This window comes from Maylandia zebra, linkage group LG19 (genome assembly GCF_041146795.1).
Source record: "Maylandia zebra isolate NMK-2024a linkage group LG19, Mzebra_GT3a, whole genome shotgun sequence".
Lineage (NCBI taxonomy): Eukaryota > Metazoa > Chordata > Actinopteri > Cichliformes > Cichlidae > Maylandia > Maylandia zebra.
The window spans coordinates 10,101,529-10,120,811 of NC_135185.1; the positions used below are offsets into that span (position 1 = coordinate 10,101,529).

General features: G+C 40.3%; 2 protein-coding genes across 2 annotated transcripts; one reads left to right on the forward strand and one right to left on the reverse strand.

Annotated features, from left to right (window-relative positions):
- The first annotated feature begins 247 nt into the window (after positions 1-247).
- Positions 248-3,247, forward strand: LOC112429859 (ladderlectin). The gene is made up of 8 exons (XM_024799819.2): positions 248-431; positions 517-574; positions 697-726; positions 1,330-1,362; positions 1,778-1,869; positions 2,123-2,248; positions 2,404-2,503; positions 2,973-3,247. Exons 2-8 carry the CDS (start codon positions 526-528, stop codon positions 3,041-3,043), a joined length of 501 nt encoding a protein of 166 aa, XP_024655587.2. The 5' UTR covers positions 248-431; positions 517-525; the 3' UTR covers positions 3,044-3,247.
- A 14,013-nt stretch (positions 3,248-17,260) lies between these two features.
- On the reverse strand, positions 17,261-19,283 carry LOC106676004 (interferon-inducible GTPase 5-like). The gene is made up of 2 exons (XM_076877859.1): positions 18,887-19,283; positions 17,261-18,344 (listed from the first exon to the last, which is right to left on the reverse strand). The coding sequence occupies exons 1-2, from the start codon at positions 19,281-19,283 to the stop codon at positions 17,713-17,715; spliced, it is 1,029 nt and encodes a 342-aa protein (XP_076733974.1). The 3' UTR covers positions 17,261-17,712.

Below are 19,283 nucleotides of genomic sequence, written 5' to 3' on the forward strand. Positions count from 1 at the left end.
CATTGTTTTGTCCTTGTTTTCATTTACTTGCTTGTTTGAATCAAGTATTGTTACATGCCTATCATGTACAAACTAACAGGTGGAAATACATTTTCAAGACCATGAAGTGTGTCATTTTTTGACGACCACTGTTAATGTTCAATAGATTTCAGTTCACTGCTTTTGTATTGCACCAAGTCAAAACAACATGAGGTCATGTATCACAATACATGTGCCAGATACAATTTACACATCAATAACTTCCTGTTTACCAAACAGATCAGAGTTCAAGTACATACCTTTATGTGCACTCTGCAAATATCTTCCTGGCCTGCATACGCCCACAGGAACGTGACCTGATGTGACTCAGTTTACGTATATAAAGACCAGAGAAGTTCCCCGTCATTACTGCATCACTCAGCTGATACTTGAACAACATCTTTACCTGACAGGTAAGAATCCTACTTTTCATTCACTGACTTCATGCCTGTGCTCTTTCTGGATATTCATTGGCTGTTTTTGTTTATTTCATAACAGAGGATCAACATGAAGACTGTCCTGCTCCTCTCCGCTCTCCTCTATGCTGCACTGGCAGGTAATATTCAGCACACACAGACTCAAACAAACCTGCTCATCAGTCAATCAGCCAACCCTGAAGAAGTGATGGGAGACTCACTAATGCACCATTTTTACTGACTGTGTCATTTTTCTCTGCAGTTCCAGCTGAAGACAATCAGCAGACTTCAGGTGAGTGTTGAAAGTGTTTCTTTTAAGACGTACAAAGACAGTGAGAACAGAATCTAACACCAACACACGTGTGGTCAGTGTCCCCTTCGCTGTTGGCTTTTGTGTCATACTTAGCCTGCACTGTGACAGACAAGAGAACACACAATAAATAATCAAAACAGTCTGTCTACAGTTCAACCAGCGTTTCAGCACCACAACCTTAGACTTCAATATGATCTCAAATTTCAAGTGTAGTATCTTCAGTACAGTTACAACTTGAATGTTGCTTTGAATTTCACTGTTACACAGTTTGAAGGTTAGCAATGTGCATCCTTAACCAACTCACACATATTTAACTTGGCCTCATTACAAGGCACATAAATGACCTGTATGCAATTTCAGTTTCTCATGAAGGCAGCTGAAAACATTCACAATAAATAAGGTGATGGTGCCTGACGTAGTCTTTGAAGTCACACGTGCTCACAGTCAGCTAACATATCTAGTTTAGAGTCAGTCACATTGTAAAGTGCTTCACATGTTGTGTGTAGGAACCAATGAGAACATTCTTAAAATGATATATATCTTCCTTTTTATCACTGATTGTGTTAATTTGTTTTTGTGCAGCCCAGGAGTTTGAAGGAGCAGCCAAACCTCAAGGTAAGACTCTTTCACTTCCCTTTTTGACCTTGTTTAGTTCACTGGTAAATAAGCTTTTAATTAACAGCAACAAATAGTCAAATCAAATTCAAACACCTCTCTCTGCAGGCCACAGTAGAGAAGTTTGGATATGTATGAATGTGTAAGCTTATTAAATATAGTGCCCATATTTTTGGCACCCCAACTAAGGATTGATTGGAAAGAATGCTGTGGTGAAACTGATGAGCAATAGGAATTTTACCTTTTGTCAAATGTCTTTACTTACTTTACTTTACTTTAAATACATTTTCTCTCCCATTAAAATGTCATTTTAATGTGGTTTTTGAGGCTGTTAAACATGCTATAAAAGCATGATCAAAAGTAAAGAAACAAAAGTAGACACAATAATGAAGTATTCATCACTGTCTGCCTGCAGCTCGTTTTAGCTTCTGTCCAGATGGCTGGTTCAGCTATGGTCCTCGCTGCTTCAAGTTCATCAATAGTCCCAGGTCCTGGTTCTCTGCTGAGGTACTGTCATTGAGCTCAACTATACATTTACACCTGAACAATGAGATGTTCCATGGTTTTTGAATTAGCTGAGCAAATTTTTAGAAACACCCTTTCATGGAAATCATAGAAATGGCGGTCTCTGCTTCACCTGAACTAAAGCTTTGGTGATTGTATATATTTGTAGGACAGTCAGTCTCCCACATGACTCACAGAGCTTTAAGTTCACACTGCAGCTTAATGATACATCTCTTTATGTTCATCTATCCAATAGGAGTACTGCAATAGTCTGGGTGGCAATCTGGCCTCAGTTACCAACCTCAGAGAGTACAGCTTCCTCCAACAGATGACACAGACAGCGGGTCAGACTACTGCTTGGCTGGGAGGTTTCAGCCTGCAGGTAGAGTTTTAGAAAAAAAGAAACACCACCTCAGTCAGTCCAGATCAAACTTTGGTCCTGGTCGGAAGTGGGTCTAGACTTACACAGAATGGATATGAGAATAAATGAAGAGACTAAGTCAACACTCCCTCACACATATGTTCTTTGCATCTCAGAACCAGTGGCTTTGGATTGACCGTGAGGGTTTCTATTACACCAACTGGTACAGCCAGTCCTCTTCCAGCAGCTACCCTTGCCTCTTCCTACGATCCACCTGTGAGTAATATCAGCATCTGAAAATGTTATATTATTTTCTTTTCTTACATAGAGCATTGCCTGTAGAGTTAACCTTGATATGTCAGTTCAGATCAAATTTGATACATGGCTTCTTTCAAGCTATGAGACTGACACACCCTGTGTTTAAATGTATGCCATTTTGTTAAATCTGATATACAGTGTGTCAGTAAAGTGTATTATTGTGCCCAAACACATAAGGGTTTGTTTACTGGGAATAACGGTGCAGAATTTGTCAGTCTGCTGCAGAGAATGCCAAACTGCTGGGGCACAGGGTAACTGCAGGTGGGGTGTTAATCTAGGTGAAATATTTCAACTTGGATGAAATGAATATATTTTTAAATAAGAATCAATAGGTGCTGACCTCTATTTAAATGCTGTTAATTGCTGATAAAAACCACTGCCTTGATTAATTTAGTGTTAATTTTGATTTGTCTCTTTCTAATTCCAGATGGTTGGGGTAACACTCTGTGTACTTCCAGTTATTCTTTCATCTGCTCTAAGAATCCATTTGGTTGTTAACATTTATGCTAAACATCTGAGGCCTGTGGGTGGACCACATTGTATTTTTTTTCTGTTTAAAAGCATAAACTCTGTTGTATGTGTTATTGAATGGGAGATTTTTTTTTAATTTCTAAAAATGTATTCTTCAAAGACTTAAATAATGAAGTGCTAGTAAATTTTAAACTTTGTTGGTCAGTGTAACAATTTCTTTTCTATAATAAAGACAATGTGTAATTTCCTTTCTTGTACCTCTTGTAAGTCTCCTTAAAATTCTTTCAAACCCAAATAACAATAAACAATACCAATACCAGAAATTAAAGGGGCAGTAAAGCCACACATCCCAAAATTAGATTTATGTGATTTGCCTCTGGTCTGTAATGCTCCTTATGAATCTAGGTTGTTTTGTGTGAGAGATTTGGTTAAATTAATAGATGAACACATGCATGCAAGTGCAGAAACACCATCAGGGATGTTCACTGATAACAGGAAAGAGGATCTGGGTTGAAATACCCAGGCAGGCAGGAACTGTTTAGGAGGTTTATTTAAAGTCTAAAATACAGAGGAGAAACAAATGACCATGAACCAGAGCAGAAATCCAGAACAACAGCTAGGCAGCATGACATTGGTGTGCATAAAAGACAATCAGATTATAAGATGGTAATTCATTTCAGTTTTCAAGTTTATTTACTTTGTGCAAAATCACATTAACAAAAACAAAATGAAACCTTTGGAGTGGTCTAGTCAAAGTCCTGACCTGAATTCGTTTAAGATGCTGTGGCATGAACTTATGAAAGCGATTCATGCTCAAAAACCCCCCAAAGACACGTGGGCCAAAATTACTCCAAATGTTTTTCCAATGTGATATCTGTCCTATCAGCATTTTGATTACAGCACATGTTTTGGCCTGTGAAAATTGAATCATTGCGTAATAAAATAATTGTTAAAAAAAACCAAACAAATAACAACAACAAAAAAGAAAACAAACCCCCCAAAAAACAGAAATGTGCAGTCACTCTAAGAACATCTTTTAGCACCCCTACTAGGTCAAGAATTGTTTATGGTAAAATGGTAAATGGCCTGCATTTGTATAGCGCTTTTCTAGTCCTTAAGGACCCCAAAGCGCTTTACACTACATTCAGTCATTCACCCATTCACACACACATTCACACACTGGCGATAGCAAGCTACATTGTACCCACAGCTGCCCTGGGGCGCACTGACAGAGGCGAGGCTGCCAGACAATGGCGCCACCGGGCCCTCTGACCCGGTGGCGCCTGAGTAAATGTCATAATCCTGGGTCTCTGACCCAGTTTTTTTGAGTTCTGTAAAATTTATGGTTGTTTGAGTATTGTATTTTCCATGAACTTTTGAGTTTTCATCATAGGCTATATTTAGGTCCTTGAATTTTCTGTTTATTTTATCTCCCCTGTGTTCCTTAATGTGTTCCTTAAAGTTTTTCTAGTAGAGATCACAGTCAGACACTAGTAGGGGTGAGGTACCATGCAAAGCAATCCCAACTCTCTAGTACCACAGGCCCTTTGCCCCTCAATCCAGTCAGAATAGCCTGATATGACAGTCTCACACATTAGAACTTTCCACTCTTGGAATGTTGGGTTTGTGGGCAATGTCTCAGTATAATTCTGGCTGCAGAGACAAACCTGACTGTGCACCATTTTTGCAGTGGTGGAATTACTGTTTTATCTCGTAGAAGACCTAAACATAGGGACAGTGGCTTAGTCTTACTCATTTCTCTTGGAGCTTTATATTCTATGCCAAAATAGCTTAACATTGGCACATTCCAATATGAAATGTGTTACACCCCTGAAAACAGGGAGAAAAGAATCACGAGAGTGATTATGACTTGCGTCTCTCATGCAGTCGTTTATTGCAGTGAGGAGAACGCGCGAAAGCCCCCTAGTGGAGAATAGAGACACTACTAATCAATCCCAAAAAAGGCTTACTAGCCGATCAGAGATGTATAGATTGTAGTTCTCTTAAGTAACATGAAAGCCATTAATATAACATGAAAAATAATAAACTCTTAACCATTTTCTTACCATATTTACATTATTTTCGTCCTTATATCAACTGATATGAATTAGTATTAACTGAACAGTTTTATATGCAGTAGTCCTTCAACCTGTCACAAATACAGAAAGGTGGCAGTTTCCTTTTCACATTTACAACAGACATTTTTATTTATAAATCCTGTTCTAAAAAGCCTGCATGATGTCCATGATGTTATGTCTAACATGTCTGTTACTTTTACCATTATCAGCCAAGATATATTCCCAGGTATCTATTTCACAATTCTATTTCTCTCTACTAGATAATTCTTAGATTGTCACATGTGCTGGTGGTCATGTGAATTGAGTTACTGTGGAATAGTAATGCCTTGTGATTAGATAGGGTTGGGTTAACTACTGAATTATCTGCTTTGTTTGGCTGAAATTTTTCTATGCAATGTCTAATCTGCAAATACTTCCAGAAGTCACCCCTATCTAGAGTTGGATGTCTCGAGACCGGTCTTGGTCTCGAGACCGGTCTCGAGACCACTTTTACGTGGTCTTGGTCTCGTCTTGGTCTCGACGGACTTTTGTCTTGGTCTCGGTCTTGGTCTCGCTGTTTCGGTCTTGCGTTCTCAAATCGACATAGTGTTCGGGAGATTTGGAGTCAACCATCAGCGGAGCGGGGGGGGGTGGCTTACTGGGCTTAAGCCCGGGTCATTTTTTCAGAAGCATGGGATCTTTTGGAGTGTAATTTTTTAGTTAGATGCCTGACTGACAACTGTATAAAACAAAAACAACACACGAAGCACAGAGCGCACCGTCGTAAATTCCCCCTAATTTTGGTATGATCCGAGCTCAGGCACTAGGCGACTGAGCACAGCACCCATGTGAGCGAGGGGGGAGAAGCTGCTGCCTGCGAGTTTGCTGCAGACAGAGGAGAGCTTAAGTTTGACCAGGTACCAAAGCAAATCATTCGTACTGAACTAATAATGTAAATATGACGGTGTATCACAAAAGATTGATATCAAACTGATCACTTGGTTGCGTTACTTGCTCTTCGAGTGAATCAACAAATGGATAAATAAAAAGCCGAACAGCAATGCTGATTTTTTAGAGAGTCTTAGCTTACATTTCATATTTTTAGTTGTTACCCTCCACGGCTAAACAAACTCTCTAAATCGGTTTCAATTGTGTACTGATGAACACAACAATGGACATAAAGAGCTTCTTTCAAAGAAAAAACTCAGGTAGATGTTATTTTATATATTATGCTTTGGATGTTGTTTAGTATATCTATGCAAAACAAGAGGAATTTCAATACACAGCAGTATATTCACAGCTGAAACCAGATATTTACATACACTTTATGGAGAAAACATAAAAACTTTTTTTACTGTTAAACATCAATTTAGAGTAAACTTTTGTTTTAGATAAATAAATGTTGAAATATCTTTTGAATTAGTTAAATGTCAGAATAAAAAGAGGGAGCTGTCTATTTTAATCACTTTGATCAAATGTAGGAGCACATGTACACTAAGTTTATTGTTAATTAATAAGAAAACTCCAGACGATTCGATTCTGAGCTGAAGAAGCTTCTGATAGGTTCGTAGAGTCCATGTGAGTAAATTGGTGGCACACCTGTGGATGCATATAAGGCAAAACACAGAGCCTGTTTCTGTGACATGGGAAAATCAAGAGATGTCAACCAAAACACCAGGAAAAGAACTGTGGAGCTCCATAAGTGTGGCTCAATTTTGAATACAATTTGGTGCCATTTGCAATTAAGAAATACAGATAGTTTCTCTCTTTACTCTCAAAGTTAACAAATATGTTTTTTATATTTATCAATCTAAAAAAATAAACATTTAGTCTGATTTGATGTTACAATTAAAAAGTGTTTTTATCTGAAGAGTTTGTAAATATCTGGTTTCAACTGTATATTTGATGATGTTGGTGTTTGGCTTGATTGTCAGCACAAAGAGGGAGAGAGAGGAGCAGAGAGGGAGAGAGAGGAGCAGAGAGGGAGAGAGAGAATGACGACAGAACAGAGATGGAACAAGAGCAGGTGTGACACACATGTTAGTCAAATGGTTGTTTGCCAAAACTCATCAGAACATGTATCTAGTGTTTCTTTTTAGATACCATTTGTTCCTTTTCAAATTCTATATTTATTAAGTTATGCAGGCTTGTTTGCACAACAAGGCTAAATAATTATATAAACCTTTCTCAATCTAAATATTGTACTTTGGTAGAATTAAAAAATAAGTGTAGTGCAGGTCTATGATGATTTTTAGTGCTACTATCATCTAGTTCTGATTCTGGTTCTGTCTTGGTTACTGTTGTAGTCCTGTTTTAATTCCGGATCAGTTCTGGGTCTGGTTGAATTGGGGTTTAGTCCCTGTGTCTTGATACAGGCCCGACTTTGTTCTGCCTTGCTGCTTAATTAAAAAACTAGTTTAAGGTGTCCTGCATATGTATATAGAATAGCATCTGGCTGCAGTTTAAAGACTTTTTTTGTCTCGGTCTTTGTCTCTCGTCTCAACTTGGTCTTGGTCTCGATACCCTCTGGTCTTGGTCTCGGTCTTGGTCTCGATACCCTCTGGTCTTGGTCTCGGTCTTGGTCTCGATACCCTCTGGTCTTGGTCTTGTCTTGGTCTCGGATTAGGCGGTCTTGACTACAAGTCTACCCCTATCTCATAGGTTGTACTCTTGAACTAACTCAACAAAAGATTTAAGAATACCGTCTTTAGAGAAGTCACTAATTGTATGAATTCCATTACCAAGAGTTCTTTTTCAAAATAATATTTGTTTCTCTATTTTTAATTCTGGGCTATACCAAAGTGACGCATATTGCTGTTTGTAATCGGAGAGTTTGTACATTTTGTAGCCTTTGCCCAAACCTCCTGAGAGTGTTCAGTAATTGTGTCTCTTTACCACTGGATTGTTGTGATGACATCTGTATAGGGTGAAAGGGTGTGACAAGAATCTTTTCTATGGTGGCCCACTTTAGGCTTCCTCCCTGCCCAGAGAAATTCTTTAATGAGATTGTGGTATTGTTTTAGTATACAATCAGGTATGCTGTGTAATGGATACATACACTCAACAAAAATATAAACGCAACACCTTTGTTACTGCTCCCATTCCCCATGGGATGGACGTAGAGACCTAAAATTCATTCCAGATACACAATATAACCATCCCTCCCAAACAGTGGTCACAAATCAGTCCAAATGTGTGGTAGTGGGCACATCTGCCATATTGAGATAATCCATCCCACCTCACAGGTGTGCCACATCAGGATGCTGATCTGACATCATGAGTAGTGCACAGGTGTACCTCAGACTGCCCACAACAAAAGGCCACCCTGGAATGTGCAGTTTTTTGCGCTATTGGGGGTCTGGGGACCCAGAACTGGTCAGTATCTGGTGTGACCACCATTTGCCTCATGCAGTGCAACACATCGTCGCATGGAGTCTATCAGATTGTCAATTGTGGCCTGTGGAATGTTGGTCCACTCCACTTCAATGGCTGTGCGAGGTTGTTGGATATTCGTGGGAACTGGTACACGCTGTCGTATACGCCGGTCAAGCACATCCCGAACATGCTCAATGGGTGACATGTCCGGTGAGTATGCTGGCCATGCAAGAACTGGGACATTCTCAGCTGCCATCTGCCCTGAACAATGTGAACCATGATTCATCCGTGAAGCGCACACCTCTCCAACGTGCCAGACGCCATCGAATGTGAGCATTTGCCCACACAAGTCTGTTACGGCGACGAGCTGGAGTCAGGTCAAGACCCCGATGAGGACGACGGGCATGCAGTTGAGCGTCCCTGAGACGGTTTCTGACAGTTTTTGCAGAAATTGTTTGGTTGTGCAAACCAATTGTTCCAGCAGCTGTCTGGGTGGCTGGTCTCAGACGATCTTGGAGGTGAACCTGCTGGATGTGGAGGTCCTGGGCTGGTGTGGTTACACGAGGTCTGCGGTTGTGAGGCCGGTTGGATGTGCTGCCATATTCTCTGAAACGCCTGTGGAGACGGCTTATGGTTGAGAAATGAACATTCAATGCACGGGCGACAGATCTGGTTGACATTCCTGCTGTCAGCATGCCAGTTGCACGCTCCCTCATTGCTTGTGGCATCTGTGGCATTTTGCTGTGAGACAAAACTGCACATTCCAGGGTGGCCTTTTGTTGTGGGCAGTCTGAGGTACACCTGTGCACTACTCATGATGTCAGATCAGCATCCTGATGTGGCACACCTGTGAGGTGGGATGGATTATCTCAATATGGCAGATGTGCCCACTACCACACATTTGGACTGATTTGTGACCACTGTTTGGGAGGGATGGTTATATTGTGTATCTGGAATGAATTTTAGGTCTCTACGTCCATCCCATGGGGAATGGGAGCAGTAACAAAGGTGTTGCGTTTATATTTTTGTTGAGTGTAGTTAATCTTTAGGGATATCATTATTTTTTTTAAAATTTACTTTGCCACGGATCAGATTTTACTTCCCTTGCTTCCCTATGTTAGTCTTAGTTTTTTTCAACAGTGGATCAAAGATCAATAAGGGCATTTTGTTTAGGTCTGGGCTCAACTTGATACACAGGTAAAATTTTGAAATATTTCAAAAATGAAGCCATAGTCTATTTCTGACTGATTAGTAGACAGGTTGATTATAAAGGGTTGTAGTCCAATGTGAAGATATTCAAAGTGTGATGTTACACAAATGAATTACAGTTATTTGGATAACCAGTGGTGGTCCTAGCCTGTTTGGCGCCCTGGGCGAACACTCCCTCTGGTGCACACACAGACACACACATAAAACATATTAAGGATTGTACATTAACATAAAGCTAAAACTGTTGTCGGAACCATACTGATTTTCACCAGAGAAACACACACACATATGAAGAGAGAGAGAGAGTATGCATTGTATGCAAACGGCTACAAAACAGCCATCAAAATATGTCATACAATGAGAACAGGAGAAATCAACAATTGACAATGACTAATTAACAGTGTTGGTCAAGTTACTTGAAAAAAGTAATCAGTAGCTAATTACTGATTACTTCCCCAAAAAAGTAATCCCGTTACTTTACTGATTACTTATTTTCAAAAGTAATTAATTACTTATTAGTTACTTAGTTACTTTTTAAAAACACGATTTACAACCTGAATAGGTGATAAAGCGATAGATCTTTCAGCCCAATTCTACTTGTTCTGCATAATCCATCATACAAAATGTAACCAAATGGAAAAGTCTCTTTTTAAAACTTGTTTTATTAGTTTTAATCTTTTAACTTTATGCATCAAGCAAAAATGTAATTATTTGCAACATTCTCTGACTGGAAGAAATTTGTTTAATATTTAAACCTATTTTCTGCACTTTCCAGCTCATAATATATATATATATATATATATATATATATATATATATATATATATTAGGGGTGCAACGATATTCGTATCGATATTGAACCGTTCGATACAGTGCTTTCGGTTTGGTACGCATATGTATCGAACAATACAACATTTGTAATTTATTTTATCAACTTTCCTTCTGACGATGCTGTCTGTGTGGAGCGCTCAGTGAATCTGCGTTCGACTACTCCGCCTAGGCTGCACTGTCGAGCGCAGATCCACTGAGCGCTCCACACAGACAGCATCGTCAGAAGGAAGAGCGCAGGGCAAGCTAGCGAGACAGAAGTTAAGCTCTCCTTGGAACATGGCAAATTGAACCTCCCCCACCCTCATTCAGATCTGGCGTTTGGAATTATTTTGGTTTTCATGTGACGTATGACCCTGAAGGTAAGCGCGTCATGGACTAAAGTAAAACAGTATGTTGGATGTGCCACGCAATGCTCAATTACATGGGTGGGAGCTAGTGTGTTAGCGCAGTTAGCTCGTTAACGTGTTGGCTGTCTAGCCCCATGCACGGGGCTATCAGGGGCAGCTCGTTAAGGGAGATTTGCCGTGTTGTGGCGTTAAGGTCATTTTAACGAGGTTAACCTGAAAGCACTAGTGGGAACACAACGAATATGACTGCACATTTACGCCGACATCATCCTAGTGCAAAGACAAAAACAACAAGCATGCATGCTACAAACTTTACCCGAGTCATTTAGACAGCCGTTAGCACATGATTCTCCTTATGGGGACCTGATATGTTTAATATGCTGCTGAGAATATAGCCCAGAAGAAGCGGATAGTATAGCTTTTATTTTGGAAAGAGCCATTTCTCTGTAATAAACTCTCTTTTCCAAAGATGAGTGATTCCTCAATCAGATACAGGGCTCGCAATATCGCTAGCCCGACGTCCTGGGGCTAGAGATTTTTCCAGTCGGGCTACCAAAATCTATCTCTGCCCTGCCCTTCCGGCTATTGTAGGAAGGAAAAATATATGTCAATGCTTTTGCATTCTTTCGGAAATGTAGCTGGGTAATTATGTCATTGGCATCGGTGAGCCACTGTCAATATGTGACATATTGAAATCGCGTTTGAATTTGCGCTTGTTTTTTGCTTTCACTTTGCAATCGCGTGAACTGTGTATAGAAAGCGACAGTACTGATTGGTGAGTGATGATAATTTGTGCACCAATTCCTCTGACATCGTCTTATCAATCGTTAGCTTACTACGCAAACATGACAAGTGAAATCTCCCGCAGCTTAAACATGTGAGAGGTTGATCGCGCAGAGAATCGCTGAGCTTATGTGAGTGCGTGTGTAAAAGCAGCAGGATATATATTTCAGTTCTGCTGAGCCAAATAAGACAGGTCAGGGTGAAGAAGTGACAGCCAAAGAAAAGCTTACCACAAAACGGAAAAGTTATGACAAATCAGACTATAAGGCAAAAAGAAAGTGCAGCTTTATGGTTTCATGGACAAAAGAATTTCTGTGGCTGCAATATGACGAGCTAAATAACCAGGGCTGCACATAAGTGGTCCGCAGGTGCGCATTCGCTGTCAAAATAAAAAAACACGCACAAGGGTTAGGGTTAAATTTAAAAACTGTACTTTTGAGTTAAAATATATATTTATAATTTTAATAAGTGACAAATTAAAAAGGCATGAACATTTTATTTTGTATCGAAAAAATATCGAACCGTGACACCAAAGTATCGAACTGAACCATGAATTTTGTGTATCGTTGCACCCCTAATAAGAGAGAGAGAGAGAGAGAGAGAGTCTTGTAATCGGAAGGTTGTCGGTTCGAGCCCCGGCTCGGACAGTCTCGGTCGTTGTGTCCTTGGGCAAGACACTTCACCTACCGCCTAGTGGTGATGGCCAGAGGGGCCGATGGTGCGATATGGCAGCCTCGCCTCTGTCAGTCTGCCCCAGGGCAGCTGTGGCTACAACTGTAGCTTGCCTCCACCAGTGTGTGAATGTGAGAGTGAATGAATAGTGGTATTGTAAAGCGCTTTGAGGGGTCCTGAAAAGCGCTATATAAATGCAATCCATTATTATTATTATTTAGATCTCTGTCCAGAAGAGCGCAGTCTTGGGAACAGCTAAGATACTGCACAGGACCCTCAAGCTCCCGAGCCTCTCGTAGAGGACCCGAGCTTGGAGGACTGACCGCCCGCAGGGGCGAGCGGTCCTAGGTATGTAATACCTGGCAGGTAATGTCCCAGGTATTTAAGCCCTAGTGGGAGTTGTCCCTTAAGAGGGTTGCTGACCCACTGTTGATTATGTGCCTTATCACAAGGTGTGAAAAAAGGACTAGTTCATTTTCGATAGAAGTTTGGGGTTAAACCATTGCGAAACCTTGCCTCACCCTATCATATGATCCATTGAGATCATTTGACACAAAATGTGAGTGGGGGTTTTGGGACCTGGGAAGGATCTCAAAACTGCATTGAAGGTGGCAGAAAGCTGTTGTCACAGCCTCTGTTTGAGGATGGTCGTTCAGAGCGTAAGGGACAACCCCCGCTAGGATTTCAATCCCTGGGACTCTCCACCATTTGGTTTTTGAACTGAAGAAGCTTCTCAGCTGAGAAGTGAAATGTCTTCAAGCATCTTAAAGAAGTCCAGTTGTTTTCTTTCCAAGCTTCTCTTATCTAACCAGAATATTGATGCTTGTCTCCACAGTGTTAAATTTGTGTCATGTTCAGTGTGTGGAATAAGGAGAGAAAGGACCCAAACGCAGGACTCGCCAGCTGGTTTAGAATATGCACAGCGTTTAATGACTGAACTAAGAGGACTGCACATGACTGAATGAACAGGAAACACACATGAGGAGTTGACGACAATGAAACAAGGAACTGGGAGAAACTGAGGGCTTAAATAGAAAGGCTAATGAGGATATACACCTGGGGTAAATATAACTAATGAAATAGAGGAAGTAGATGTCACGAAGTACAAGGTGGACTCACGCGCTGGACTCCGGGGATGATGCACACAAGAGAATTTATTAAAGAACTATGTCCAACGAGTGTATATACACAGATGCGGGGCAGTGCTATGTACAAAAGGTGAGGGGGGCAGGGCTCCGGGGAAAATCCAGGGGAACACGCTCGTCTCTCTCCACACAATCCAAACACGAATCCACTCGCACACCAGGGAAACAGTCCAGGGAATCTGTACACAAAGAAACGCTTGTTAGATTCTAAACACACACTGCACGGGAAAATACTTGCTGGGACGCTCGACTTTCACTGACGCGAGAAACTCATGAAGAAACTGAAGTTAAAACTGAGATTTTATTTTCAAAATAAGTTCTGTTTTTCTTTTAATACAAAGAAGTTGTTGCTACAACATTTTTACATGTGATGGTAAAAAAAAGGTATGAGCATGTTCAGCATGAAACATGTGCAGCATTACAGGTTTAGCACCCTTGGCTTGGAGAGACCTGCAGAACAACTGGAAAATGACTGAATTCATTTCATTAAGTGATTTTAATTCAAAACTAGGCCAAGTCCTTGAGGCCAAATCCATAACATGCAACTGTTTCTGTCATGGTCGTGGGTCTTTTGACCCAGTGTTTTGTGTTTTCTATTATTGTGATGTTGGTTGTGGTTTTCAAGCTCTTTGGTTCTGTTCTTCCTCAGTTTAGTGTTTAGTCATTCCTGCATATGTGTTCCTCTGTGTAAAGTCTGGGTTTCTCAGTCTGTGTCTTTGCATGTGTCAGTCCCTGTTTTATTTTGAAGGTCAGTGTCTCAGGTTATTGTATTCTGTTTTACTTCCCTCAGTATGGTCAGCTCTGATTTCCCCCAGCTGTGTCTCCCTCCTGTCTCCCAGTCCCTGATTGCCCTGTGAGTATTTAAGCCCTGTATTTTCTACTGTTCGTTGTTGGTTCGTCTGTGTGGTTCCCCTGCATCTCCGTTCGTATCTTAAGGTTTCAGATATGTTTTATGCTTAGATTTCCCTGTTTAGGTTTTGTCAGTTCTGTTCTCGCCACCCTCGCCTTCTGTTGTATGTCATCCTCCTCAATAAAGCTCACTCACACCAGAAGTGTCTGCATCTTGGGTCCTTCAATAATTCCCACACGGTTTGTCTCGCAAACCGTGACAGTTTCAAATAGATTGTTTGTCATTTTAATTGAATTTTATTTTTATTTTTAATTTTTTTATTTTGCATGTGTTCTGTTGCTGCCTGTGTTTAATTGTATAATTTTTGTAACCGTGCTGCTGCCTATCTTTACCAGATATCCCTTGAAAAAGAGGTTTCCAATCTCAATGGGATCTTCCTGGTTAAATAAAAAAACACCGAAGAATGGCTCTAAGAGTTTCACTGTTGACAGTTTCAGATCTAGTGTGCCTTTTCTCTCCAACGATGTGAATAAAATCAGCATTAGCTCAGAGTAGGTTAGTTAAGTATAATTCAAGTTATTATAATCATTTTACTTTATTATTATTTTTTATTCTGGTTTGCTAAACTGCTTTAATAAAATATCCTGCTATTAAGGTCTAAATTGTGAACATTCAGTCTTTAACTTAATAGTATTAGTTGTAGTGTAAATAGCTCTTAGATGTTACTCCAGCATTTTAAAATATAAGTCTCTTGGGGCCGACTGTCCAGGCCACTAAAATGAACCCTGTAATTAACTGCTAAACTGGTAAATTATCTAGAAGGGAACAGGTGTGGCAGACATAAACTGCACCTGCTCTCAGGACCACCATTTCCATATCAGAGGCAGGAAAGACACCTGGGGCCCGTTCTTCGTACGTCGCTTACTACATCCAAGATCAAATGACACATCCAAGACCGAATCATCGCGCTAACCGTGAGCTCGCTAATCCGGTTCTCCGAACACACCTGCTGTTGACGATTAGTACAGCTGGATGAAGTAATGTGAGATCACTGGGTGTCGTAAAAGGGGCTACGCATCAATAGTAGAAACATTGATCGGCAACCCTCTGATTGGTCGGCGAAAATGTCGAAGGAGAGGTATTTTTCGGCAGCAGAGCAAGAACTCTTGAGTGAGGGATTTCAGGAGTTTCAGAGTTTAATCAGAACGCAAGGGAACACTGCAAAGGCTGCAAAAGCAAGGAGAGAGGGCTGGCAGAAAGTTGCTGACAAATTAAACTCGTAAGTGATTTAATAATAACAATAATAATGGATTGGATTTATATAGCGCTTTTCAAGGCACCCAAAGCGCTTTACAATGCCACTATTCAGTCACTCTCACATTCACACACTGGTGGAGGCAGCTACAGTTGTAGCCACAGCTGCCCTGGGGCAGACTGACAGAAGCCAGGCTGCCATATCGCGCCATTGGCCCCTCTGGCCAACACCAGTAGGCGGTAGGGTAGATTTATTATATTACACTATATTATCCAATATTACATTACATTATATTATATTATGTTATATTATATCCCCGTACACATTAGAGCCACAACAGGACCCACTAGAACATGGGAACAAGTAAAAGTGAAATATAAGAATATTCTACAGAATGGTAATATTTATCACTTATATTGCTTTTCGTCTCTTGAAAAGAGACCCTGAAATAATCTGTTTGTTTGTTTATAACAGCAACCAAGAAAAGGGCAGAGCAAAAAAAAGACAGGTGGTGGTCCTGCACCCCCTCGTCAACAAGTTGGTTAAGTAAATAATACCCTCACGGGAATATCGATATCTCTCAATGAGCACACTGTCGCGCTGAGCTAAAGGATCCTGTCTATCCCGCAATTTACGCTGAATTCTGAGGACTCTCCTTATCAATCTTGCACCTTCCGCAATGGGTTGGTCGCGTATACGGACAGGACATGGCTGCGACAGACTTCCCAAATCCACCTTCGCTTTTATAGCCGTGGTCTCTCATCTTGATTACACAAAGTAATTTGCAATTGCTACTCTGAAATATGAATTACATCTGTAATAATCACATACATGTAATAGAATGTTAATAGTACATTTCCCTTTTTTAGGAAATGACTTGTATGTATCTGTGTGATATCAATAAATGGATCAGGTGCTGCATTATCTTTAGTTACATTGATGTTATTTATTTATGGTGAAACAGTGGTGGAATATCGCTGTTGCTTTCGTATAAATGAAGCGGACATACCTGCGTGGCCGCGATCTAATCCTGTTTACATAAAGTAAACCTGCTCCCGAGCAGGTTTACGCTTACGGCTCTGTTGCTATGGCAGCAAGTCCCGGATGAGCTTCGGGGAACCGAACGATCCAAGATCACGCGAAAGCGAGGTACGAAGAACGGGCCCCTGGATGGCCCTGCAGCAGTTTGAGCTGGTCCTCTCACCCACATTGGTTCCTGTATATGGGTGCTGGCTCTGCAGGTTGACAAATTTCTAACAGTGAAAAATGACTTAAATCATTTTCTGAACAAGCTCTTAAAGTCATTCAGTTTAGTTTTCAGTTGTTATAGATTTGTATTATCCACATGCATTCTGACAAATTGAGAAATTGGTGTGGGGACTTTTGTGTTTTACTTTTAACCCAATCATGATGAAGCTCAGTGTTTAGGTGCTCACCAGTGTTTCTAATATTTTGTCTACTACACATATACAGAGACTAGAATAACTCACCCGGTGTTATAATGTGTTGTTTAGTACATTGGAATCTGTTTTTTAAGGGTCATAAATAATGCTAATGCTGCACTTTATTAATAATAAGAGAATGATGGTGATAAACAGAGTTCATAACTGTATTATTATTGTTGTAGCTCCTCACTGCGACCACTGGAGGGTAGTGAACACAATATACAGTCAACACAAACACCACAGAGCAGTTTCTGTTCCACACACCTCTGCTTATCACATGACATCATACATTCTGCATAACTCAGTATTTATTATGGTGGAAGCTACGGCATGGTGATATAATATAGCAAAACCAATTTCATTATTTGATCTGATTTGCACAAAATGTTGACATTAAAAATTAACCAAATAATTAAAAAGCATCACAGCATCAATCCAGTAGCTCTTCTCCACAGTACACAGTTTATGAAAAATAAGATCACACTTGTTTCTGTATTAATGTGATGAGGGGAAAACAGTTACTATGTTGTTTCTGCTCTGATGAGAGGAAATGAGTCTTGCTGAGGCATCTGATACACAGATCAGCTGTACAAAGATGCTTACTGTTCACTGAAATCAGTCAAATTGAAATCAGTGAATGATTCTGTATTTGTTTAAAAAAAATAATCAAAGCTTGTTTGCACACTGCAGCTTAAAATGTAACTAGTAGCTACTTTACTTTATAGTATCACACTGATATGTTCACACCCAGAGCTCTGTTAAACACCCTCTGAGCATCATCAGCAAGCTGGATGAGGAAATAACTCAGAGTGAAGTAGGTTGTTGTAAAAGAGAGGCTCATTGAGGCTGCAGTTACAAATAGGAAAGAATTTCTGGATACTTTCCCTGCTTCCATTAATGCAGCTTTACCTTGAACTGAGATAAACATTTTCATGAAGAACTCTGCAGGTATTTTAGCCAGTTCTGACTTAATGACAGCACACAAATCATCATATGACACACCTGAGCTGGCAGCAAGTTTCTTCAGAGACTGCTTATCAAGACCAAACCCAGTTACATAATCTGTGACAACTGAAAGCATCATGCTGTAATCAACATTAACAGACAGCTCAGGAACTGGAACACCTCCTGCAGCTGCAGACAGAGTAGAGTAGTATTTTATTCTGGACTGAAAAGCTTCTTTCTTCTTGTTGATGATCTCCTCGTTGATGTTGGACATGGCACGCAGCAGAGCATCACTCTGGTGTGCAGGAAGTTCTCTCTCTAAGGTCTGTTGTAATTCAGAGAATTCATAAATGTGAGGCTCAAAGCTGGACACCAGGAAGACCTGTGGAGACTCAAAACCTTCTTTCTGAAGACCTGTGTTATAAAAGATAAAAAACAAAAAAGGCTCAGAGTTTAACTTTACTAACTTAATAAACAAAGAATGATGTCCGCACTTGTTTGCACTGAGGTATAAAGAAGAGAGAATGAAAATAAAAATTTATTTAAACAAATACAAGGTAAGACAGAGTTCTGTGAAGGTTCTCAGTCATCCAGGTCATGGTACTCTAAGGAGCTTGGTAAGAAAAGGGTATGGACTTCTTTAGGTTTCTTGAAGATGTTTCATCTGAGAAGCTTTTTCAGGGCAAATTGATGGAGAGTCCCAGATTGTTATGCCTTATTGGAAATGTCCCTAAGAGGGTCGCTGACCCACTAATTTAGAGAATTCATAATAGTGAGGCTCTAAGCTGCACACCAGGAAAACATGTGAAGACTTGGTGTCTACATCTGAGTCCTGTTTTACAGAAAATACATGCTAACATGAGGGGGAAAAAATCAAACTAAGTTGTGAATATTTTTAAATAGTAAATTCACAAAGTGATATTACTTTGGTAAAAATGATTAGATAAGAAACTCACCTTGAACAGAGTCGTCTCTGATTTTTCTAAGAGTCCCCTCTTTACTGAAGTCTTTCTTTCTTTCCTCATCACGTATGTTGTTGTCGATCTTTGAGCGAACAAAGTAGAACTTTTTCTTCATCTTCTGAATCTCCTTTACAAGAAACTTGGTGGTGCCGATTCCAGGAAGATCCCATAAAGTAACATTGGGATAGTTTGGATGGAGGTACTCTGTGACCTCTGAGGTGGTTTCCACAACACCAGTGGGTGCAGCGCCCTCATCTTCATCACCAATGCTCTTTATGCCTCTTAAGGCACTAACAAAGGCGGAATTACCAGATTTAGATTCTCCTGTGATGGCGATTTTTAGTGGAATCTTATCTGCTTCTTGACTGGGTGTGTAAAAGCAAATATGCAT

Coding starts and splice junctions, on each gene's coding strand:
- LOC106676004 (XM_076877859.1), bottom strand. CDS start 19,283: ATGCATATTTGCTTTTACACACCCAGTCAAGAAGCAGATAAGATTCCA. Junction 18,345..18,886: donor CAGAGACGACTCTGTTCAAG/GTGAGTTTCTTA, acceptor TTTATAACACAG/GTCTTCAGAAAGAAGGTTTT.
- LOC112429859 (XM_024799819.2), top strand. CDS start 526: ATGAAGACTGTCCTGCTCCTCTCCGCTCTCCTCTATGCTGCACTGGCA. Junction 575..696: donor CCTCTATGCTGCACTGGCAG/GTAATATTCAGC, acceptor TTTTCTCTGCAG/TTCCAGCTGAAGACAATCAG. Junction 2,249..2,403: donor TGGGAGGTTTCAGCCTGCAG/GTAGAGTTTTAG, acceptor TTTGCATCTCAG/AACCAGTGGCTTTGGATTGA.